This window comes from Rhinolophus sinicus, chromosome 16 (assembly GCF_057876585.1).
Source record: "Rhinolophus sinicus isolate RSI-liver-muscle chromosome 16, RSI-T2T, whole genome shotgun sequence".
Classification (NCBI taxonomy): Eukaryota; Metazoa; Chordata; class Mammalia; order Chiroptera; family Rhinolophidae; genus Rhinolophus; species Rhinolophus sinicus.
In genome coordinates, this window is record NC_142516.1 from 48,008,335 (window position 1) to 48,033,703 (window position 25,369).

Sequence of the window (25,369 nt, forward strand, 5' to 3'; positions counted from 1 at the left end):
CTAGTCATTTTCCACAAAAGACTATCAAACGGAACTTTTCCTAAAAATGTACAGACTGATAAATCAGTCAATTTCCATATTTTTCAAGAATCCCTATAATCAGGGTAAAGTACTTTTATGTTGATTGAACATTCTTTGCTCATGTGACCTGTAGGTTCCAAGATCTAGGATTATGTTGCATTCAAGACACGATTTTCTCCTTGCATGCTTTGTCTCTTAGAACCGTGGAATATGGTTTCTAACATCCTCTATCTGAGAACCCTGTACATTTGATTAAAACAAAAAAAACCCCAGCCATCTGAGGTGCTCAGGACTCTCCCATCTGCCTGCAGCTCCCTTACCTCATGTCTAACGGCGTTTCTTCCCTTGCCTTCTGGATCTTTCCCTCCTGTCCCTTCAAATAACTATGGTTCTTTCGTTTTTAGTTTTGGTTGTAGAGGCTGAGATCAGCCCTTCTACCAGGAAAGCACTTAGGACTTTGGAATGGAAGCACTATCAAAACCCAGCTGGACATGCTGGGTTGAAAATAGGTATGGAAGAAAAGATTCCCTGACCAGGGGCTGCCTGTCACCGAGGCAAATGTGATGGATTGACAGGGGCCAGTACCTCCCCAGGCATCCCTGAGAAACTCTATGGTGGGGCCCTGCCTGCCTACGGTGATGCTTCTGCATGCACCACAGCTCTGGCTTGCAGGAGAAGCTTCTCCCAGATTCTTTTCATGGCACCATGTCACCACCTTACTATCCGAGGCTCTCTCCCTCTAGCCACTAGAGCTGGGTGCTGGGGTGGAGGATAGGTGACTAGGCCAGGACACAAGTGCAAAGACACTTGAATGGAGGATCCTAGCTCTGCCACCAACCAGTGTTTGACCAAAAGTAGAAAAAGAAGAAAAAGCATTTATAGACAATGACTATCGCTTTCATTTCTTAAGCACCCCCTCGCCCCCAATATTAATTTGAAAATATAAACAGACATTTGGGACCAAATAGCACAAAAATCTGAATTTGGGATCACTTCTGCTACCAGAGGGCTTAGAGCTTCTGAGAAAGTTACATGATATCAGTGAGTCACAGTTTCTTCCTCTATAAAATGAAGGCATTTGGGCCGGCCCGGTGGCTCAGGCAGTTACAGCTCCATGTGCCTAACTCCGAAGGCTGCCGGTTCCATTCCCACATGGGCCAGTGGGCTCTCAACCACAAGGTTGCCAGTTCAATTCCTCAAGTCCCGCAAGGGATGGTGGGCAGCGCCCCCTGCAACTAAGATTGAACACGGTACCTTGAGCTGAGCTGCCTCCCAGATGGCTCAGTTGGTTGGAGTGCGTCCTCTCAACCATAAGGTTGCCGGTTCGACTCCTGCAATGGATGGTGGGCTGTGCCCCTTGCAACTAGCAATGGCAACTGGACCTGGACCTGGAGCTGAGCTGCGCCCTCCACCACTAAGACTGAAAGGACAACAACTTGAAGCTGAACGGCACCCTCCACAACTAAGATTGAAAGGACAACAACTTGACTTGGAAAAAAGCCCTGGAAGTACACACTATTCCCCAATAAAGTCCTGTTCCCCTTCCCCAATTAAAAAAAAAAAAAAAAACTTTATAAAATGAAGGCATTTGACTCAACGATTGCCAAAATCTTCCACATCTAAATTTCTGCTTTCTAATTTCATTTATTTTTCAGTATATGTGATCATCGACCAGAAATTACTTGTTGTCTAAGGTTTAACCGTACTTCATTCCAATATTTTCTCTCTGCTTTTTAAAAAGTTATAGTTCCTCCATTTAAAAAAATACAATAGAAAGTAAGTGCATTTTGCCTACTTTAGATTATAACTCTTAAAGTAAGTCTGACACTGAGAAAGGAGAACAGGGTAATCATTTCTCATGAGAGACACAACCTTGCTTCGCCCATGTGCAATTTCCAGAAGTACCAGGCAGAAGCTGGGAGTGCTGCTTACTGCTGTTTTGTCCTTTCTCTTGAACTCAGAGAGAGCATTATTAACTTCCTTTTGATGTTCCATAAAAAGGAAGGTTGATGACCTTCCTTTTAAGGTCATAAAAGTTGGTGTCAGAGCTACCAACAGACAAATTCCTAGTTCAGGGTTCTTTCCCACCAGAGCTCTGACACCTTTTTGGACTAGTAGGTGATGTGACCTTTCTCAGCAGGTTTCCTAGAACCTCTTGACTTGAACCCAACACACAGTTTTCCCCTGGGCCTGCCCAAAATGGATCACTGACAGCCCCAGCTAATGGATGACCTGCTACTACAGCACAAGCGGAAGTGCCTGACCCATAGCCCATTGCTCAATAAGAGGGGTGCTTCCTTCCTCCTTTCCTGGGAACAGTTAGAGGAAACTAGGGGTGTAGGTTTCTGTGGCTCAGATATCTGACCCCACACTCTCCCTCCAACTATGCTACCCTGTCTGCCATCTAACCACAGTGCCTTATTCAGCACTCAACTCAGTGTTGGCTAAATGACTTGAGTGGATGATTTGAGATGGATTAAGACTATCTCAACACTAAGATTCTATGAGGCTATGGATACATCACTCCTGATGTGGGGGTTCTCTTTCTTTAGGCTCTGCAGCAGGTAATGTTCAGGATACACATAAGCAAGCAGTTCTCTGTCTAGAAATTTCTGTTGTGATCTCTTATAGGTTCCTTGAGTCTGCTGTACTCAAGGCCTGGCTGATTCCCGACCTTGTCTTGCCCTCTGATAACCTCTACCTGTCTTCTGACCCGCACTTCCAGCTTCATCTCTTCTAGGCCCACTTTGATATGGCCTGTCCCTGTGTGCCATCCTTTCACCCTTCTTCCAGCACTGGTGTCTGATACTTGGCTTTAGGTGGCTACATGAAGGGTCGATTAGAAACAGCTTAGTTTGTGAACTAGACATACCTGGTAGAGTATATGACTTGGGGGACATCTACAGTCCAGCTGCTTAAAAGAATAGCGTTTTCCAAGAGGAGAAGTGTTTTACTGTGAATTGAAGGGGGTGAAAGCAGTCCCAGACTCTTCAACCACCACCACCAACCAGGGCTGCTAGACAACAGGACAGGTGGTCCTGACGCCAAGCACCACGGCTGCTCATACTTATGGGCTTGCATGGTCCAAGGGTGGGGAACCCCCTGCCATCAGTCCCATAAAATGAGCATGATTGGAAATACCTGGGTCTCTATCCCATGATTTAATTTGTTTGGAATGTAACCAATGGGGAAATTCCAAACAATATGGAAATTTTTTTTCAAAGATTCAAAAAAGGAACAAGGAAATACAAATCATTCGTATGCTACGCAGCGCCTGAGTAGAACACAGTGTACGGAAGGCCTCCAGCAGCCTCCTAACCGTTTCCTCCCTCCTTGGACCCCTCCTCTTTACAACTGCTGCTGCTGTAGGTGGTCTTGGCCAAGACGTGACTGTGCTCAGGCTCGGATCCTCACCTGCCATCGGGTTCCCTGACTAGGGCTGTTTGTGTAAAGTCTGGATCTTCTTTAACTCTGTGTTTGGTTATCTACACCATATCATGATCCCCAAACAAAAACAACACATCCAAGTCCTCAGCCACAGACTCCGTAGATGTGAAGAGCAGAGGGAAGCTGATGTTCAGTCCCAGTCACTGAGAACAGAGGGCTGAGAGAGACCGCACAGTGGCTGTACTGGAAATGTTGGGCAAACTTATGCCCTTACCCAGCTGGTCTACAGAAATTTCCCCAAGCCACAGACTATACCAGGTATGTTTGTTCCCCATGGCAAGCTGTTTCTAAACCGATCAAGTCTCCACAATGCCTTCTAAAATAAATCATAAATTCCCTTAGGCTAGGGTTCCTCAACCTTGGCACTACTGACATTTTGGAATGGACACTTCTTTGTTGTGGGGGGCTGTCATGTACATTACATGAGGGTCAGCAGCATCCCTGGCCTCTGCCCACTAGATGCCAGTAGCACCACTTCCTCCAAATGTGGCGACCACAAATGTCTCCCTACGTTGCCAAATGCTCCCTGAGGCGAGGGGGGCAACATTAACCCTGGTTGAGAACCACAGTTACATCTAAGTGCAAATCTCTCCTAATGTACACCAAGACACATCCTAAATCATCCTTCTATCACCGGTAAATGTTTCACAGCAATGCTTGTTTTGTGGTCTGAATATATGCTTTCCATGCCAATGGAATGCCATATACTTTAGGATTGTCAAGAACAATGTCTGAAAATTTCACAGTTGTTTTATCTCACATTTTGTTTCATTCAGTCAAGGTAGAATGTAATTACTGAATTGATCTGAAAACAAACCAACCAACAATAGAGAAGGGGACAGGAAAGTCCACTCTGTTCACCTGTGTACTGATCCTACTACTTAAAAAAATGCAGATGGCGTAGTGTGTGTGTGTGAACAAGCCTGCCCACCCTCCCTGACTTCCATGTATATACCGTGTTTCCCCAAAAATAAGACCTACCTGGACCTGCAGCTCTAATGCGTCTTTTGTAGCAAAAATTAATATAAGACCCAGTCTTATTTTACTATAATATAAAGCCGGGTCTTGTATAATATAATATAATACCAGGCCTTATATTAATTTTTGCTCCAAAAGATGCATTAGAGCTGATGGTCCAGCTAAGTCTTATTTTCGGGGAAACACAGTATGTACACATACACACAAACATAGGGGCTACTATAGTAGCCCCTATGACACTCTAGTTCTCCAGGGTAAAATGCACAGGACAGCAGAGGACACTCTAGTTCTCCAGGGTAAAATGCACAGGAAGTATTTTAGCCATCTGTGCATGAGAAATGTGCAAGCAGAAGTCAACACGAAGGGCATCTCTGGGGAAGACGGCTTGGTCTGGTCACCCCAGTGCAGCCTTCAAAGGCACCAGAGATGAGGGCAGTAGCTGAGAAAGGCTGAGGATCTAGAGACTCAGAATTTGACCTCCGGCTATGCTTCTTGCACTCAGCACACGCTTGGCTGGGGACTTCGGTAGTATCAGGGCTTCTACTGCCTCACATCTTAGTGAATAGTTTTATCAGAGCCATTTCCAACTCTAACAGCCTTAGTTCTAAAAATATAATGCAGATAAATGTCAGTTCCACTCATCCCACAATCCTCCTTTCTAAATTAATTATTTCTGCTATTTCCACCTCAAGTGATGGTGACTTCCCTCAATTCAACAGAAACTGCAAAAACACATGGGATATCCAATTACTTTAAAGAAAAAGGACTAATCCTGTAATCAGAGGTGATGACCTTATTCCTTTTTTTTTTTTTCTTTTTTTTGCCCAAGATTAGATCTCTGTGGATAGTTAATGTTCCATTTTCAAAGAACTATTAAAAAGATCCATCCAAGTTTATCCAAACTGTGGAAAATACCAGTCCCATGGTACCTATAAAGTCACTGGTATATTTATAGTCCTTGATTCTATCCTAGGGATCACTTGACTCTATTTCCCATGTAGAGATTTTCCATATATCATTTCCTTCTTCCGGACATGCTTCATAAACATGACTTGCTTCTGTAAATATCAAAGAAATAACAATGGCAAATGGTACTGTGGGAGATGCATAGTAATACAGGAAATGAAAGACATCGTCTGTGCTACCTCCAGCAGTGAGCTGGCTCAAAATTTTATTTTCGAAATTATGTTCAAAATATTGACTGCTTCATCTGACAGTGGTAACATGAGCCATATTTGTTTTTAATCACAAAATAGCATCATCAGAAGCCCAGTTTCATGCCTATACCTTGTAAAATGATCTCTGACCTAGGTAAATTTATTACACGGAGATTTAAGTCCTGGAGGTGTGTTTATTACACTTATTGATTTGAGGGAAGGAGTTAAATAGAAGAAGGAAGGGAAAAAGAGAAGGGTAAGGAAATACAGACATGAGGCATCCTCCGTACATCAGGACCTCAATCAATTTCTACTGAGAGTCCCAGACAGACTGACAGTATATGATAAAGGGATAATAAAGTACTCGAGGGGCACAGAGGAGGACACTGTTAAATTATATTGTGGTAGATAGAACAATGGCCCCCAAACATGTCCACATTATAATCTCTAGAACCTGTGAATCCTATGGATATATTACCTTAGAAAGCAAAATGTTACTACACAAGGCTGCTGATGCAATTGAGGTTACTAATCAACTGACTTTGAGATGGAGATATTGTCCTGGATTACCAGATGTGCCCAAAGTAATATCATGCATCCTTAAAAGTGAAAAAAGAAGAGGCAAAGGAGAGGGTGAGTGAGATATAAAGTGAAAAAGATGCAATTTGCCATTGTTGGCTTTGCAGATGGAGGAAGGGGCCATGAGCCAATGAAGGTGAGTGGCCCATAGAAGCTGAAAGAGGCAAGGAAATGGATTCTCCTCTAGAATATCCAGAAAGGAATGAAGCCATGTCAATACCTTGAGTTTAGCTCAGTGAGATGTGTGTTGGATGTCTATCTTACAGAACTGGAAGATAATAAATTTGTGTTGTTTCAAGCCACTAAGATTGCAGTGATTTGTTACAGCGGCAACAATGAACTAATACATATAGTATATGAGTTTTAAAACACTCTCAGTAGTTTTAGGTCCTATCTACATGAGGCATCCCAACCTTTTCACTATGCATCGCTAACCCCAAAAGGATGAATCTATTTATAAACAAGGTGTTCTACTGGGATGTGTCTGGGGTTTGGAATAAGTCACTTTTATGTTAAACCAAAAGTCACACTTGCCCATTGGCATATAGTAAATTTAAACACACTGAAGTCAGGCCAAGGGGACTGACTATTGGTTGAATATCTCTTTCTTTAAACTGGATACTTACAACTAATTATTTCCAAGTCACTTCTCATTGCTAATTTGCACTGGGCTAAAATGAAAGAGCATGGTTTGTATCTCTGTGGTCCCAGTATATGGCACAAAATAGATCCTAGATGACCAGTGTTGAATGAGTGGATGGTTGATGGGTTTGACATGGAAGAGGGCACATCTGGCCTTCTGTGGGAAGAGGTCTCTACAGGACCTCTTTGGACTAGACACGACTACAGATGGACCCAACATAAATACAGTACTCTGGCCTTTCTCCTGTTCTTTCTGCAATACCACCTCTACATCTTAGATTCTGGTTATGGTAAAACTCCCCTAGGCTTGAACAGCAAGTATGGTGGGGACATAGTGCCATGCTTTATGCACATTTAAGTTTGTTTTCCTACAAGAGGGAAACTTTCAGACAGACTTTTGATAATTTCCTGGTGTATTCATTTTCCCTGGACCACAGAAAAGGGGCGAAATCTTCACTTTTTCCCACAGAGAATTAATCTGTTTAAACCCATAGAATCATTTGAGTTTCTAATCCACAAGGTATTTAAGGAAAGGTGGGAAAATATGCAAGATACCACCTTTGCACCAAAGGAAAGTGAGGTCAGAGTGTCTTAAAACAGATGACAAATAAAATGTAACCCTTTCTCCACCTTTCACCTTCTTCTCTTTCACTTTTCCACAGCATCTTGCATGCCCTTAATAAAGCAATTGCTGCAGGGGATGATCACAGAATAAAAAAACAAGCAAACCAAACACAAAACAAACATGAAAAACCCAAGAAACTTAAAGGGCATTTAACTGTCTTCCGCACCCCAAATTTTACAAAGAAACAGAAGCCCACATACAATATGAATTTATGTTCAAAGTAAAATCGAAATGAGTAAAGAAAGGATTTCAGGCAAAAAAAAAAAAAAAAGACAAAAGACAAAAAAACACTTTTTTTGTTCTTGCCCAAAACAACATTTCTCAGGAGAAATGATTTCAATAATTTGCTTAATCCAGGATAGCTTGTGAAAAGCATGCAATCTTGGGATAATTTCCACACAGATTACTCCACTATGGGGGAAAGATCAGCACGCCTATAAGAAGACATTCTAAAAATTGTCCCAAACTATAAGGAAATAATACAATTACCTTGTCCATCTGGACTGATACCAAATCTAAATTAAATAATCTTTTATGGGAAACATGGTTTTACTATTTTCAAGTAGTTGGAGTATCTCAAAAAGCTAACTGAGTTTTCACTGACTATCTTTCCATAGTTTGCTTAAATCAATTACATAAAAAAGTCAATATCTCATTAAGATTTTAAAAAACTTTCATTAAAACTAGAGTCAGAAAGAAACACTCTTAATATGAAAAACAATTCTTGAGCTAAGTATCAACACTATACTATTGGAAGCACTAGAGAGATACTTCTCCAATGTATTTAACCAAGGGATTTTTATTTACGTGTCTATTAATAATGTGTATGTACTGAAAAATGTACTCTAGGAAACAGTACAAGAGCCTGTTGTCTTTTAAAATCATGAACAAGACAAGACAGGACTTGTCCTTTTATAACAAAGATTCTTTGATATTTGTTTTGGAAGATCAAGCTAATAAAATAAGAAAACCAATTACAAAAATATTGGTTAGAAGAAGAAAATTTGTAATTTAAAAATGATTTAACTGCTACCTACAATACTCAAGAATCAATCATGGACCTAGCAGACTAGTTTGAAAAAATCAAGTTGGCAGTTTACAAAATAAATTCATACAACTCAAGGTCTTATACATTCCCAGCTGAAAAAACACTATAATGAATAATAATAATAAAAATAATTGTATTCATATTAGGAAAAAAAGTAAATCTCAAAACAGTAACAACAAAAAATCCCCATATAAGTTACTCAGGAATATATTTAACTAAAAATGGGGACAAAAATCTATGAAGTAAATAAAAACTTACTAAGGAACATAAAAGGCAATAAAATATATAATAAGCATTTCATTCTTGGAAGTGAAGACCCAAAAGTTAAAGATGCTAATTCTCCCTGAGTTCATTAATAAAGTCAGTACAATTTCAGCAGAAATTACATAGAAATACTTTTAAAGGAAATGATCTTGTAATTCTAAAGTTCAATTAGAGTAATAAATGTAAAAACATTACTAGGAAATTTGCAAAAATTAAGAATACCACGGAAAGTCTTGCATTACAAATATTATAACTTAAACAAGGTATTAGTAGTACAAAATTCAAAATGAGAGCAAAGAAAAAAGCCTTATTAGGGAAAGGGAAATATTAACAAATTGGGCTTTACAAAATCTTGGGTCCAAACATAAAACAAAACAAAAAAAAAACGGTAAGCAAAATTCAAAGACTAATTTAAAAACCAGAAGAAGATTTGCAACAAAAATACAATGCCCTTAAGTAGCTCTTATGAATAAAACAGCAAGGGTATTCATAGATAATTCTCAAAAGAAGACATACAAATGAATATAAATCATCTGAAAAATATGGTCAAACTTACTAGGAATAAACATAATGAAAATTAAGGCATTTTCACCTATCCAGCTGGCAAAGATTTTTAAAAAGAATAGTGGTCAGTGCTAATTAGGAGCTGGGAAAACAGGTCCTCCCCTAAATCAGCTGGGAGTCTAAGATGGAATAACTTTTTTGAAAGGTAATTCAGTAATAGTGTTAACATGTTCAGACTCTTTAACTTGGTTTGTGAAGTCACAGGCCAAGTCCTTTGTATTCACTGCTGATTCCCTGCTAACACAGGAAGGTGCCCAGATTTATGTACTGAGTGAGAACACATGGCATTCTGGGGCCTTGGAAAGCTGAGAACAATGATGCCATCCTGGGCCACTGGGTGGCCAATGCTCTCTGGCTCATGGTTCACGTGACCTCATTGAGGGTGAGTTTGGGTCAACAGGCAGGAAGGGCACGAATGGCTGTGATGGTTCCTACTCAAGAGTAGATTGTTAGTTTAAATTCTTCCTTCATGGGGAGGGAAGCCTGAAAGTAACAGGGCTGTGGCCAGGTACCCCAGATTTGGCCAGACTATGCCTTGTGCACAAGCCACTGTGTGTTTCTCCAAACGGATTCTGAGGGCCGCAGGATGCCCCACTGAGAATGACCACATCTACTTCGGCTCTGTGCGGCCAACTGGCTTCTGACAAAGCACCCTTTCCTTGTCTAGATCAACCAATCATGCTGTGTAGTTTCTTCTCACCTACCGGCAAACCCACCTGAAACACCATATCCAAAAAAATACAAATTTAAAAACTAGTAATATGTACGTCAATATGCTAAACAAAAAAATTGCTGAAAAATAAATAAATGAACAAATAAAAAGCATGGAGGCAACCATGAAGGCAGCTGAAGTTAGCATACCCTAAACTATGAAAGGAAATGGAAATTTAGCACTGTTTTTACATTGAATACTTCCTTGAAAAACAGGGTTTCGTCTTACTGAACAGAATCTCAGAAAGACTCCATCCTTCGATTTTGCTCACAAATGCAACTTCACTGCTTCAAAATCTGTTTTGTATTTACAACTTTAAGACACCCCTAATTTATAATATTACTTATATTCAAATTAAATATTCCACAGAACATAGGAGGGGAGGAAATGGTGGAATAGATTTGTCTTCAAGTTTAAAATAATTAAGTTAAAAATAAGGAGATAATCTTGGGGGAGGACTGTGCTGATTGTACTTAGTTTTCCATGATTTTTTAAAAAAATGCATGCGATGGAAAGCTGGGTGTTTCCTGCTCAGCCCCAACTTCCCTCCTCCTGCCATCTTCAATGACATACCCTCATGCCATTCTCTTGCACTTTGTGTCCTTAGAGAGATGACATTTCATTTTCCCTTGGAGAATCTCACTGGCCCAGGAAGAGTAGCTAAAACATGTGAGGGTGAAGACAGATGAGGAGAAAGGGCTCTTAAAGCCCACTACAGTTTCCTCAAATTAAATAAGACACTGATAGATGAATAAAGCTACAATAGAAAACGTTTACTTTATTTAATACGTTAGAAGGTAAAGAAAGCGTTTTCCCTTTCTGGACATGGGGGAGTGGTGTGTGTGTGTGTGTGTGTGTGTGTGTGTGTGTGTGTGTGTGTGTGAAGTGTCTTTAATGGACAACAACCTATTGCCTTAATACTCAATAGTGGGGACTGCCATCAAGACAGAATAGGGTCCCCAGCCATTTGGAATTCCACATGTGAGCAATATTACATTTGGAGAAGGTAAAGGTAATAATACCTGTTCCTTTGCAAAATATTGAGTTCTAGCCGGTCTGCACAGTCCTTGCTCTCAATGGGCTTACGTTCCATTGGCGGTGAGCAGGGATCCAGCAATAACAGTAGCAATTTAGTATTTGTACAGACAACTACCATCTTCCAAGTACCTTCTCATACATCCTCAGATTTAATACTCAAACCACATGTGGTGTTGTGCTGCTCAGACACTGTCTCGCACGAGGCTGAGCTGCTCGTAGCACAGGCAGCCTGAGTGCTCTGGCCAGACTTCCTTCTCAGGCAGGCAACTGCTGGTGAGGAAGGAAGTAAGAACATGGGAGCCAGTGCTCTCATCACTGTCTGCCTTTAAGGTGCTGAGTTACAGCTTTAAATTCTACACTCCTCCACAATTTTGTGAGGGATGTAGCTGCTTTTAAAACTGCTAGGTTATTATTTCCTCTTCCTTCCTTGGAAATAGCAAGTCTCTCACATTACAAAGAAAAGGGTGCTTACTATGCGGCTGTGCTAGAGAAATGGGCTGCCCCCTGAGCCCAAATTCTGATCCTCCCTGACAATCACTGGCATCTATCTAGGGGCATCCTTTAATTGGGCCAACATCTGGAAAGATGAGAACCTTTTAGTTACAGAGCTGAGAAAAGACTGCCTTCTTAAATTCACTGCCGACGCTCTTCCATGAGTGGCTGATCACAAGCAGCCTGTAAACTATAGACCAGGGACTTACAGATGCCATATTATTAATAGCTAACTTTCACAGAGCCATACAGTGACCCATGATAAGATCATCACTACCATCTTTGAAAGCAAAAGCTAAAAGGACAGAACTGAGCAGCTCTTTCAGTGTTCTTCCTGCAATTCAAACAATCAAAGCACAAATTCCACCCCTTTTCCCAACATATCTCACCTCTAATTGCAGATCTGGAGTGGCAGGCTCCAGAACATATCTCTCTGCAGCGTCTCTAACAATGTTAGAATTAAGAAGAAAAAAGTGATACATCTCTTGAACGCTATGTGCCAGGCACTGGGTGGGACCCTACAGATGTCAAGATGCTTGGGCAAGGCCCTTGCTCTCCAGCAGCTCCTGTTGCAGTTGGCAATTGGTTGTCAACAATTATTACAAAACAATGTCATCCATGATATAACAGAGGTAAGTACAGGTTGCTGAGGGAGGCCTGGGAAGCAGTGACTAACAATTACTACCTGGGAGGGTGAAGAAGGGCAATGACAGAGCTGTTTTGGGAATGAAGACATTCTAGAGTGATCAGAATGGACAGAAAGCAATGGAGATGGACACAGCCAGTGTGGCTGGAGCTGGGCGTGTATGGAAGAGGAGAAGGGTCAAGACATGGCCACCGGGAAAGGACTATAAACGACGCAGACGCTGTGCTTCAGAGCATAGATTTTTCTCTGTAGGTAACAGAGGCCAGTGGAAGATGATAAGGGAATGACTTGGCCAGCTTTGTTTATTATAGAAAAATCTCTCCGGAGGAGGGTCTTTGGAAGTAATAGCAAAATATGGATGTTCCCTAGTCCTGGGGCCTCCCTTCTCCATCTGTCCTCACCAATTCCTGTGGATAGAATTCCTGCCTCCTCTTCCTTTTGTAGGATAATAAAAGTCCCAGACACATCATGCACAGACAGTGACCAGAACTGGCAGAAAGTACAGGTGTCCTGTCTGGGGGAGCTCAATTCCCATTGGGGAACAGAACTTCCAGAACATTCAGCCTCTTACCTGTGCTTTATCAGGCCCTTTGTACTACTGGGCAGATTATTAGTGAGTTATTGCTCCTTCTGTGACAGTCTACAGAACAGTTGGGCTTGAAAACATGCTCTTTTCCTAATGTCACAGTTCAAAATATGTTACCCCCTCCACGTGGATTTCACCCCTTGCTGTCAAACTTGAGTTCTCTGCACAAGAGTAATTTCTGAAATTAACACTTTGCTTATCATTTTGTTCCCAGTGTTTCTCACAGTGTGCAAGGGGTTGATTTGTTTTTCATTTTGAAATTACTATGTACTTTCTAGAGAAAAGTATAGTTCAGATTCTGTACTCATAGGGGAGACACACTTAGGATGAGGAACGTTGGCTTTGACCCACTGAACTGGGGAAAACATGTTTTAAATTTGTTGAATTCTATTCATTTATTCCCCCACTCAAAAATGGCTGGGTTTATCTGTGTCACTGGCCCCTACTAGACTAGCAAATAACTGAGAATTTTCCACTTTAATAACACGGGCATCACAGCGTTCAGACAACACTACAGTGGTTAGGGTGCGACAGACCCCAGAGAGACGCAGTCAAGGTTAAAATCCCAGCCTCATTCTGCCACTTACTGTGTACCCTGGAGCAGGTTACTTACTCTCTCTCTCTCTGTACCTCAGTTTTCTCATCTGTAAAATGGGAATACTAGTACTACCTCATAGGATTGTGAGATTAAATGAGTTATTAATTCTAAAGTGTTTAGAATAGTGACTGGTATATGCAAAGCACTTAATACTAGATGTTAGCTCTTTTTTTAAAAATATAACTTTCAAAATTGCTTCTGATTGGTAATAATTATGTTTTAATTTGCTGAATTGATAGGCTTCTGATTAGAATAAACTCAATGTAATTTGACAAATAAGATTCTTCCAGCAGCCAATGATTCTAACTCCATAAATAGCACAAATTCTGAATAAGCACCTGGTTGATGTCCTATTAGTGGTTAGCGTTTGTTAAATAGATATAAGACTAGAACCTAACTTACATTGCTGGTCTTTTTCAAAATCCAGAATAAACAATTCCAGAACTTTAAATTTCTATGTGTTTAAGCAACTGCTTAAAAGCTACCTTTAAAACTATCGATTAAGTATCCAGGCAAGGGAAGGGGGCTGGCAGTGATTAAAATGGCCAAGCCAAGGGCCTTGGGACAAAGAGCCTGCTGGCCACATCAGAACCCCAGCTACACAGGGAGACGTGTAGATTGCTTGTGTATATTAAGCCTTTGCATTTGAAACAAAAGCAACATTTCACCCTGAGAGCAGGAACTCCAGCTCAGATGGCGCAAATGGCTGCAGAAACACTGAAAACGCCAACCTGCCAGCCAGCTGTTAACACCAAACTCAGCAACGCCCTGGCTGTTGTTGCCCCTGAAAGAAGCTGCACAGCAAGTTTGGGGTACAGAATTTTTTTTCCTAGAGTGAGTGTTTTGGGGACACAAATGAGATATTTATTGGAATACGGGACTAAAAGGCAGACAGTCCATATTAATCAGAATGTAGAAGTGTAGCTAATCCGGGGGGGCGGGGGTAAACATACTGATGCCCCCTCCAAAGTGAATGCTAAAAGAGGTCACGTTAGAAATCAAGGACTCCGGGGAACACCCTGATAGGAGGGTCGGCTTCTTCTCCTATGTGAAGTCGCCCATTACTTTTTGCTTAATTACCTGCGACATCTTGTTGAAAAGCCACAAATGCAGATTTGAAATCACTTGCTTTAGAACCTTGCGAGGAAGAAGACAGAAGCACAGGTGATGGATACAGACGCTGGGGGTTTGGAGGGAAGATGTGCACAGAAGGCTGGATGGTAATAGTAACAGAAGGGCGGCTGATAATAGTATATGATTATACATATTTTTAAGTCTAATGGGAGTGTTTAAAAATTCCCCTTTTCTGAATGCTACAGCTCACCACTTTGCTGCTTAATCTTAAAAACACAATGGTCGTTCACTATTAGATGTGCAGTTTTCACTCTTATTTCCAAAGCCACTGCTCTTCGGAAGGACCGTGTCCTGTTCCAGCACTCACTGTCTACACTCCCATACCCAGGCCAGACCGGAACCAACACCAGGATGTTAAGTGACTTCTCCCCCCAGGAGCCCCGTCCTGGGGGTGGCCGTCACACTGGCTGCTGCGCTCTGTTCTAACAGAACTAATCTGATTACAGATCTAACGCTGAGGGAACCTTGCTTTTGCTAATGCAGACAGTGACTTCACTCACTGGTATTCCACCTTTCCCAGGATGTGTTCACATGTGCTAAATCGTTTGATCCTCATAACACTACAAGCCGGTCAGGGTAGGTATTAATTACATTTCCTCAATGAGAAAAATTAAGATTCAGATCAATTAGGGAAAATGCACAAGGTTATATAACTAATAGTTACAAGAGCTGGACTCACGCCCACCCTTCACTTAAAAGGGTAGTTTGGTTTGGGCAAGGTTTTTCAGTTTTGCCACTATCAGCATTTCCGTAACTCTTTCTTGCGTGATCTGTTCTGCGCACTATAGGATACAGCATCGGTGGCGTCTACATCCTAAATGCCAAAAGCACCAGGCCCCAACTGTGACAACCAAAAATGTCTCCAGACATTGCCAAACGTTCCCTGGGGGACAAAAGTGGTGCTGGTGGAGAACCACTGGGTTAGGGTGTTTCAGATTGAGGAGAATCAGAAATAACACTCGGAATGCCAAAGGATCACTCTTCCTAGGGACCAGTGCGGATGCTACTTATGATATGGACACTCAACACCCAGACAAGGGTATCTCTGTGAAGCTATAGCGTGTAGTTCCACCAGGGCAGGAAGCAAGTGTCTTGTTTTAGACCAGTGGTTGCTTTCTAGAGTCTAAAGGAAAGGAAGAGAGGTCAGGGCATGGGACATGCGCCAGCCATCTTGTCCCCTATCTTAAAATGTTATTCATTCCATTTTGGAATACGTAAACCATTTGCATGGTTCTAACTTAAATATGCATAAACGGTATATACAGAAAAGTTTCCCCCAATGCAAGATTCCCACCACCCACTTCTCCCCAGAGGCAGCCAATGTTACCAGTTGCCTATGTACTTTCCCAGAATATTTTATAGAATAGTTTGTATTTAAATAAATGCTTCCTCCTCTGAGTCATTACCTCACTCAGGTTTAAAAAATCATGAAAGACGTCTTTCCTTGTAATGGGGTAAACGGCAGGCGTTATTCCCTGCCACCTCATTGCTGCCTGCCTCGACTGAGAGGGAAACTGGCTGAGACCCTGGAATGAGAAATGACAGCCAAGGTCTTAAAAGATAAAATAAAGCAAAATGGAAAAACTGGGGAACTTGGGTCGATGACCCTGTTTGTGTCCTAGTCTGGCCAGTTTCCTACTACAGCATTCTAAGCGCTGTCATCAGGTTGCCTGTCAGGGTGGAAAGCAGTTCAAGAGGTTCATGACGCACCCGAAGTTGGGGTGTTGGTGCCAAAGGCGGGCAACCTCCACACCCCAGGCAGCCTGCAGTAGTCATCAAAACCTGAATCTCCCAGTGGGGGGCTACTGTGGGCAGGGCCAGGATGGAAGGACAGGGAGGGGCGGGAGGCCTGAAATGACAACTTCTGAGTGGAGACGTGAGGCAGAAAGAAAATCTAACGGTGGTTGCAAAAATGTCCCACGCCAGTCCATGTCCAGGTGGTTGGGAAACACTGATCAACTCTGATGGACAAACTTAGGACGTCACACGGTGGGAGATCTTCAGCATCTCCCTGACAATGTCCTCTTAATGTCTGTCTTCACTGGGTGACCTGGGTTAAATCATTGAACCAGACTGACATCTATTTGTTTTGGAAGGATGGGGGTAGGGTAGGCAATTTCTTCACATATAAAATAGAGAAAACTCTGGCAGTGGTATTTTACCTGAGTTTAAACCATTCTTAAAGTGAACTGATGTCCTGCCTTCTGCTTCCTTCTAACTTTACCACCTTGTTAATAAATAAATAAATAAATAAATAAATAAATAAATAATATATATTATATATTATATGTTATATATATAATATATAATGTATATATATCAAACTTCTCTAGTTCCATCAATGACAGAAAATTTCTGGTAGTAGTTACTCTGATTGGAAACTTTCAGCTCATCCTACATTGTGATTTGTGCTGTCATTTAATCACATCACTAATCTACAAACCAATGTCATAGTACCTGACTGCCTAGAACCATGCTGTCCAACACGGGAGCCACTAGCCACATGTGCTTGTTTAAATTCAACTGAAATTAAAATTAAATATTCATTTCTCAGACGCACTGACCACATTCTGAATACTCAATAGCCACTTGCAGCTTGTGGCTACTGTATTATTGCAGATTACAGAACATTTCCATCGTGGCAGAAAGTTCTGATAGACAGGACAGAACACAAAGTCCAAACTCCTCAAACCAGCACCCAAGACTAGCTGTCACTTAGAGGCAGCCCATACTTCCCAAATCGCCTGGTAGGTACCCCGAGCACCGCATTTAGTTGCGTTTAGGCCAGTCTCTCCTGTCCCGGCAACAAATCATGTTCATCCATGATTCTGTGCCTCTGCTCAGCACATTGCCCGTCACTGAGACAAATGAGTGGGTGAATCAACACAGTCACCTAAGGAGTGAGATTTTCTGCCATTCCAAAAAGCAATGAGACATCTAGGAAATTTTTATCCCAGGAAAATGCTTTGCTAACGAACGAGTCCAAGAAAAGGACTTTCCCCCCAAGATTGTAATGAGATTTGGGCTTGTCAGGGCTTGCTAGAGGATTAAATGAAATGTCACCTGTCTTGGCACTTAATACCAATTTGAGTCATTATTAATTTTTTCACGTGGGCCCATATTTTTTCTCTTAAATAAGTTCCGTGGTTATAGGAAGCAAGGAACGGATCTTACATGTGTTTCTTCTCTTATTTCATATCTTGGCCCAAACAGTGCAGAGGTTGCAAATAGCCCCCTGCATGAGGGCCAGAGGTGATTGATACTGGCTTGTTTACTCCAGAGCGTGTTTCTGAAATTTTTCGAATCAGTTGCCAACCTTTCAAAATTGGAAGAGTTCACATCAGAATTCACATTTTTTGTTTCTTGAAAAACCAGTATATCTGGCAACCCTGAGTGAGCACTCTGCAAAGCTCTCTTAGCTGGAGCTGAGTGCTACCTGCCCCCTTTACAGAAGGCATGTATTTTCCTGTTTATCACTTTCCCCCATGGTTATTTCATTCCCTTGTTACCTGCCTGGCTCCTGTAGGCTTTTTCATTTACAGCTCTTATGGAAGACACTCAATAAATGAACTGAGAACGGAAATACTACACTCTGTAAACACAGCCAGGCAGCCCTTAGTGCCTATCTTAATGGGGCAACATGTTTGTTTTAAGCAGTTATAATCAAAAGTCTTATTTTAGCCATTAGCTTGAAGACACAACCTCACCAACAGACTTTAGGTATTCTTCCTGGGCTTGTCATGAGCTGACAATAAATTAGGGAAATGGTCAACTGGAAGAACAAGAAGCAATCAGCCCAAATAATCATGTGAAACAATTGAGACTCAGAGCACATAACATTGTTCCGTGAACACTGAGTTCCCTAAAAACACATGGAAACCATAGCACTTACGATTCTGTGAGTGGCTGGCAGCTGCCCAATAAATCTGGGGCTTGAGACAGAAAGCCGAAGCCAGCTCATTTACTCGAACCCACACTGATTTCTTCTTTTTTGAACACTTTATAACAGACTGTTGTGTTCTGAAACTGTTTTCATGTCCTCCCTTCCCCACTGGACACTAAGCTCCTTATAAACTCCTTTGAAATCCTCCTCCACGCCTAGCATAGCAGATCAGGGGGTTCTTAACCTGGGGCCAACAGATTGGCTTCAGTCACAGGCAAAACCCCAACGGGTCATCAAGACTCCTTATTAAAAAGGTGCATACCCCATGGTCAGGGTTTCAGGACTGGGGGAAAAAAATTTAACTGAAAGGTATCTGTAAAAGGGACAATACAGATAGTATCTGTAAAAGGGACAATAGTTAACGAAGTGGCTCATGGCCTAAATGACACTCATCTAGTCTCTCAGTTATCATTCCCCGATTTTTGTCATTTGTGTATTTGAAAAGCTCAGTTTTTATGCTTTCATTAAGGTCATGGGTAAACAATGTTAAACTATAGGATCAACTCATGCATCATGCTGGTAGAGACGAAGTGACTGGGGAGCAAGACTACCATTCTTTGGGAACATTGGTTCAACCAGGTACCAATACACTAATCATAATATTTAATCCACACGTCTTGTCTGAGAGGGTGCCACAAGAATCTTCCAGGTGCTTTTAGATCCATAGTCATACAACTTGAGCATTCTCCTTGTCTGCAACTAATTTAACATAAAATGTGGTTCATTTAACAAACTATATCTTTATGAAGCTCTGCAGTTTTGTAAAAGATGTGTTTGTTCTCTAAAGGCACATAAACCATAGTTTACTAACCCAATGTCAAATTACGCCAAGGAACAGTCTCACATCTGGTTTCCAAAACGTACCTTTTCCCCATTTTTGAAAATAGAGACAATATTTGCTGATCTCCTGCCTTTTGACAACGTTTCCCTTCTTCCAATTTTTCAAAAGTGATACTCAGTGGTTTCCCTATTCTAGCTTCAAGTTCTTTCGTTTAGGAAAGGGTTCGTCTGGGCCCAGGGACAACCATATTTGCAATAGCTAATGTAACTCTTATTATCACGTCTTCTAACTGCAACATGAACACCACCAGTTTGAGGATCTTTTTGCATAATTGAGGAGAATTAAATGGAACAGCTCAGCTGGGCTTTTAACTGCTAGTAAAGCGATCCTTTCTCTAAGTGGTCCCTTCTTGCTGTGCATATCAACACAGTGTTTACTGAGGACTGAAATCTAGGCATCGTGTTCTCTTTTTGGTGCTTTTCTTACACAGAGACCACATACCTCCTCCTCCATTGCTTATGTTCCTTTTTAAATCAGAGATCATCAAAAAGATCCACATGCCATCACATATTTAAAAAATTTTTGGTGTTTTTTTCTTTTTTTGTCCTCTTAAGTTTCCTGCATCTTCTCTTACTTGTTGGAATTGTGCTCTCTCAGAATCTGAGTTTTAGTGTTTGTAACCTTCCCAGCATTGCTGAATCAAATATTGTGTTAGAGACATTAATCATAGAATGATCGCTATAATATTGTGAAAAACTTTCTTTACTAAATGATTGGGCAGGGCACACTTAGCAAACTCTAACACGTCACGGTCATATTCTACTACTTTTGCATCACTGAGAAGCTGCCGTAGGCCAGAATTCAGTCAAGAATCGTACCGCATTTGATACTGATTGAGGAAACTCCCAGAAACTGATCTGAAGTAATGACAGGCTGACAGTTAGACCATCTCTATGTTGTTCTCATGTTTGACTGAATTTACAAGGGGTCTTAAGTAAATGAGATAGGATTTGGTTTTTCCACCTGTGTCTAAAAATAAAGTCTATAGTTGCCTTTGGCCAGATGCACAAACTTTACGTCCCGTCATATGACTTCTGAGCACTTGAATCTTCACCCTATTCTTCCCAACCGCATCATCACTTTGGATGGTAACCTCTCTGTTTATATTGCTAGGTTTGACTGAGTAGAAAAGTCAGAAGAAAAGAGGCACCAGGAAAAAGGGCATATCTTCCCACATGAAAATGGAACAAAAAAACAAATTAGTTCCATGACCTGAATATCTGTGGACAGACCAGATGGCTCACGTACTTCACGACAGAGCTTCTTGCTAGCTATCCATTAAAGAGTAAAAGGCTAAAGGAAAAGTCAAGAGATAATAAATCTCCAATACCCAAATCTCCTATTCCCAAGAGAAAAGGAAGGCGAAGACTCTTAAAATCTAAAATGTTTAGCCAATTTAAAATCAGGAGTCGTGGTACTTGGGCACATATATGACCCAGTAATGTTTCTGAATGTTAGCTCGGTTGCTAGAAGCCAAGAATTTGTCAAAGAGTGGGACGATACACTGGGAAGACTGGAAAGAGATTTTTGTGAAATGGGCTGAAGACACAGAATCTGAGAGGCTTAGAAGGGAGTGAGGCAGAATTTCATCTCAGAAAAAAATTTTTTTAAATCAAAGGCAGAAAGTATTTAAAAATTTTGGTGGAAAGGAGTGAGTCAATTAAAGGATTCACATACAGAGCACAGAACTGCTCATCCATCCATAAGGGCCTTCTTTTTTTAAATGAGAAGGTTTTCAAATAGCTACCTTCTGTTAATATTCTATATCACAGTATCTGGTAGGCAGAAAAATGGCCTGCCAAAGCTGTCCACGTCCTAATCCTTGGGACTTGGGACTATGTTGTTATATGGCAAAGAGGAGTTATGGTTGCAGAGGAAATTAAGGTCAATAACAGCAAACTTTAAAATAATGGGATTATCCTGGCTAATCCAGGAGGGCTCAATATACTCACAAGGGTCCTTTTAAAGTATCAGGGTGATATAGCTTGTGGAAGGCCAGCTTTCATGGGCTTTGAAGTTGGAAGGGAATTATGATACAGGGAACACAGGTAGCCTGGAAAAAGTGGAAAAGACAAGAAAATGGACTCTCCTCTAGAATCTCCAAAAAGGAACACAGCCCTGCTGACACTTGGATCTTGGCCCAGTGAGACCCATGTTAGACTTCTGACCTGCATACAGAATGTAAGATGATACATTAGTGTTGTGTAAGCCACTCAGTTTGTGGTAATTTGTTACAGCAACAATAGGAAACTAAGACAGTACTTATGCATATCTGCTTTGGAGGAAAAAGGGGTTTATAACAAGCAATATTAACAGTCTAAGCAATAAAAGCACTCCTCTTTCTGAGTTGAAGAAAATAAAATACTCACCTTTTTATAGGTTTTTTCTTCGTTTTGTTTTCCAGGTGCTGCATCTCCATTTTCAGCAGCAGACGACATCTACAAGAGAAAAATGTACCTTTTTGAGTTGACAACACTACTCTGAAATACAGTATGCTAACAATATTGTTAACTAGAGGATCTGTTTTGATTAATTACATTTTTGCTATTATTGCTATTATCTCCAAGAAAGGAAGAGATTTCTCAGAATACTTAAAAAAGAAAAAATCAGTGTTCCCAATCTTTCCAAAATAAATCTTTACTTCTAAATCATTTTGGTAGTATACTTTACTCCATATTCTACAAGAAAGAGGCTATGGAAGTCCAAGCCTATATCATGTATATCAATTTCTTTCTACAAAGTCTTTATAAAAAACCCTTTTCTTCTGGTTATAGATACTTCCTATAAAGCTATCTGGAAAGTACCAAAAAATATTAATCAGAAAAAAAAAAGTACTCAGTTCTATTACCCTTGGGCAATTCCACCATTCAGTTTGGCATATTTGTTTCCACCTTTTATTCTATGCACTTTCATACTAAAAATATCATACCATGTTACCTAGCATTTTCCCTGACCATTTATGTAGTAAGCGTTTTCCTATATGGTTATAAAAATGTCACTGTAAGAATAAAAATTTTTTCTAGTTTCAAGATACCACTGTGTAAACAAAATTGTGTGTGTTAATACTATAGTTAATAATGCTAATATTGACGGATAGTTGAGGTAGTCCAAGGGTTTTGCTTCTACAAATTATTTTATGCTTCTATCTTTGCTCAACTTCAGTGTTTTCTTGGACGAGATTCCTATAAATAGTAGGCCACTAAAAAATTGAAAGCACTTATTACATACTGCTGAATTTCTTCCAAAGAAGAATATATCCATTTACATAGTCAGCAGTGAGTGGGAGCTGGTTTCATGAAGCACTTAGCAATGGCTGTCATTTTAATTATCTTTTTCTACTTAATTATCTTTTCTACAGGTATAAGAAAGTATCTCTTAATTTTAATTTGCATCTTGAAAATTATTAGTGAATGTTAACATTGTTTGTATATCTTTTTAGCTCTTTGCATTTCTTCTTTTGAGTTTTCTATTGTTTTATCCATTTATCCAGTGGGGTCTTACTGTTTTAGTTATTGATTTTTACTTATTATGGTTATTGAGAATTGTGGTTTCCTTATTGATTTTTACATATTAAGATTATTAATCTGTTTCCAAGCACATTATTAATATTTTCCATGCTCCTGTCTTTTAATTTATTTTATAATTATGACATAGAGAAGTTTTACATTTTTCATACTCAAAACTATTGACTACCTTTGTGATTTCTTCCAATGCTTTTACATAAAATATTTTTTTTCCATTGGGGGTTATCAGCTATTTAAACATGTATTTCTCTCTCTTTTTAATAATAAGGTTTATGCATTTAAATTTTAATTCATCTGAATTTTTGAAACCAGTTACTTACGTAGTAAACAAAGATAAGTACATAATCAGGGAACCATGATATTTAAGGGCCTTATCTCAAATTGCATGAAGAGCATTCTATACACCAAAGAGGGGTAAATCTGACTTTCTCATAAGCCTTTGAAGTACATTTTAAATCTTGTCCTTTTACTAAACAGTGGGAGCTAAACCTAAGAATTTACCAGCCACTTCTCTTCATTGGAACTAAATGATTGATTTTACTCACATTGTCATTAGCTTGATATGACTAAAAACCGTCCAACTAAATGAAAGAATGGACCATGGCAAGCCAATCTCACCAGACCAATGTATCACAGCCCTCAACAGATAAAGTTTCAATTCCATTTGCATCCATTCAATCTGTCCATATTAGAATATGAAATTTTCAAGGACAGATGTTTCACACACTACTGCTTCACACACTATATCTGCTTAATTTGTTTAGAGAATAACTGATTTGTCTAGTCTTTTTGTAATAGTTTAGTGAGTTTGGAATGATATATTAGTGGAATTAGGATATCTGAATGGTTTTACAATATCAGGCTCAGGGTGAAAAGCAAACTCTGAGCTTTTTACCCCTTAAAAGCTCAAATTACATAATCATTTTTAAGAACACGCAGGCATTTATTTGATATTTGATCCCCGAGTAGGCAAAGATTTTTATAAGCTTAAAAGTTATAGGAGAATCACAAATGAAAAAATTAATTGACTATTCAAAATCATCAGCTTCTTAATGTCAAAACAGATCACGAATAAATTAAAAGGCAAGCAGCAAGCTGAAAAATATTGGCAATAAATGTGACAAACGTTAATAATTCCCAAACATAAAAAGCTTATTTAAATTGTGCAGATCCCGTCCCCTCTCACTTATTCAAGCACATCCCTCCTGCAATTCTCCCATTTCTCTCTTCACATCAATTTTTCACTCTGTTTCATTCCATCAACATTCTTCTGTTTCTTCCATCTTAAAAAATAAAAAAAACCTCTCTCTCTTGATTCCACTTCCCCCTTACTTTCTTATTCCCCGTTGCAGCAAAGCCCCTTGAAAAACATCTCTGCTCTTAATCTCTGATTCCTTTTCTCAAATTCTCTCTTTAATGCACTTCAATCAGGGTTTTGCTTCCAACACTGCCCTAAGAATGTCCTTATCACCAGTGACCTCCATGTTGTCATATCCAATGGTTAACGCTAAGCCCCCATTTTGCTTGACCTATCAGAAAATCGATACAGACCATCAATCACTCGCTTTTTAAATGTTCTTCACTTTGCTTCTAGAGCACCATGCTTTCTTGGTTTAATATTTCTCCCCATCTCCTTGGTCACTTCTAAGTCTCTTTAGTTTGTTCCTCTTTCTTTCTCTGTAACCTCTTAATGTTGGAGTGTCCAGGACTGAGTCCTTGGTTCTCTTCTCTATCCATACTCACTTCCTTGGGGATCTCTATATACCATCTAGGTCTCTCTTTGAACCCCAGACTTACACATCCAATTGTCTTCTTGATATCTTCACTTGCATATCTAACAGACACTTCAAATTTAGATCATCTAAAACCAAATTCCTTCACTTGCACTTTCCCCTGGCATCTCCAACCTCTTGCTTCTCAGGCCCCAAATCTCGAAGTCCTCCTTTTTTTTACACCAGTCAACGTGTCAGCAAAGCCTTGGGAAGACATCCAGAACCCAGTCACTTCTCACCACTCCAACTGCACATTTCTGGGCAGAGCCATCATCTTCTCGTGCATCGAAGAGGAGAGAAGTAGATAAACTTCTGTTTTGTTTTGTTTTAAAAATGATCCCCTTTAAGCAGCACAAAATAGATAATAATAATAAAGGGAGGTCGTGACATGCCACATGGACTCAAAGGTTTTTTTCCGTAGGGTAATGTTTAACAAAGGTCACATGAACCTATTAACTAGGACATCAGTGTAGGAGAGAAAAATGAGAGGCTTAGGCATGTACTGGTAAACTGCAAATGGCTATTGAAATGAAAAAATGCTCAACTTCACTAGCTGTTAGAGAAATGCAAATCAAAACCAGAACGCGATATCACCTCACACCTGTCAGAATGGCTATCATCAGCAAGACAATAACAAGCATTGGAGAGGCTGTGGAGAAAATGAACCCTCATCCACTGTTGATGGGAATAGATTGATGCAGCTATTACAAAGGCAATGTGGAGGTTCCTCAAAAAATTAAGAATAGAATTACCATATG

The 25,369-nt window shown here is 40.2% G+C and overlaps 1 protein-coding gene across 1 annotated transcript in view; it reads right to left on the bottom strand.

Moving 5' to 3' along the window:
- Window positions 1–25,369, bottom strand: part of PIP5K1B (phosphatidylinositol-4-phosphate 5-kinase type 1 beta) — a 280,298-nt gene that overhangs the window by 154,620 nt on the left and 100,309 nt on the right. Inside the window, exon 3 of the mRNA XM_019730369.3 lies at window positions 21,685–21,753. Within this exon, the coding sequence (XP_019585928.1) occupies window positions 21,685–21,753 (69 nt within the window). The remainder of the gene's footprint in view (window positions 1–21,684; window positions 21,754–25,369) is intronic.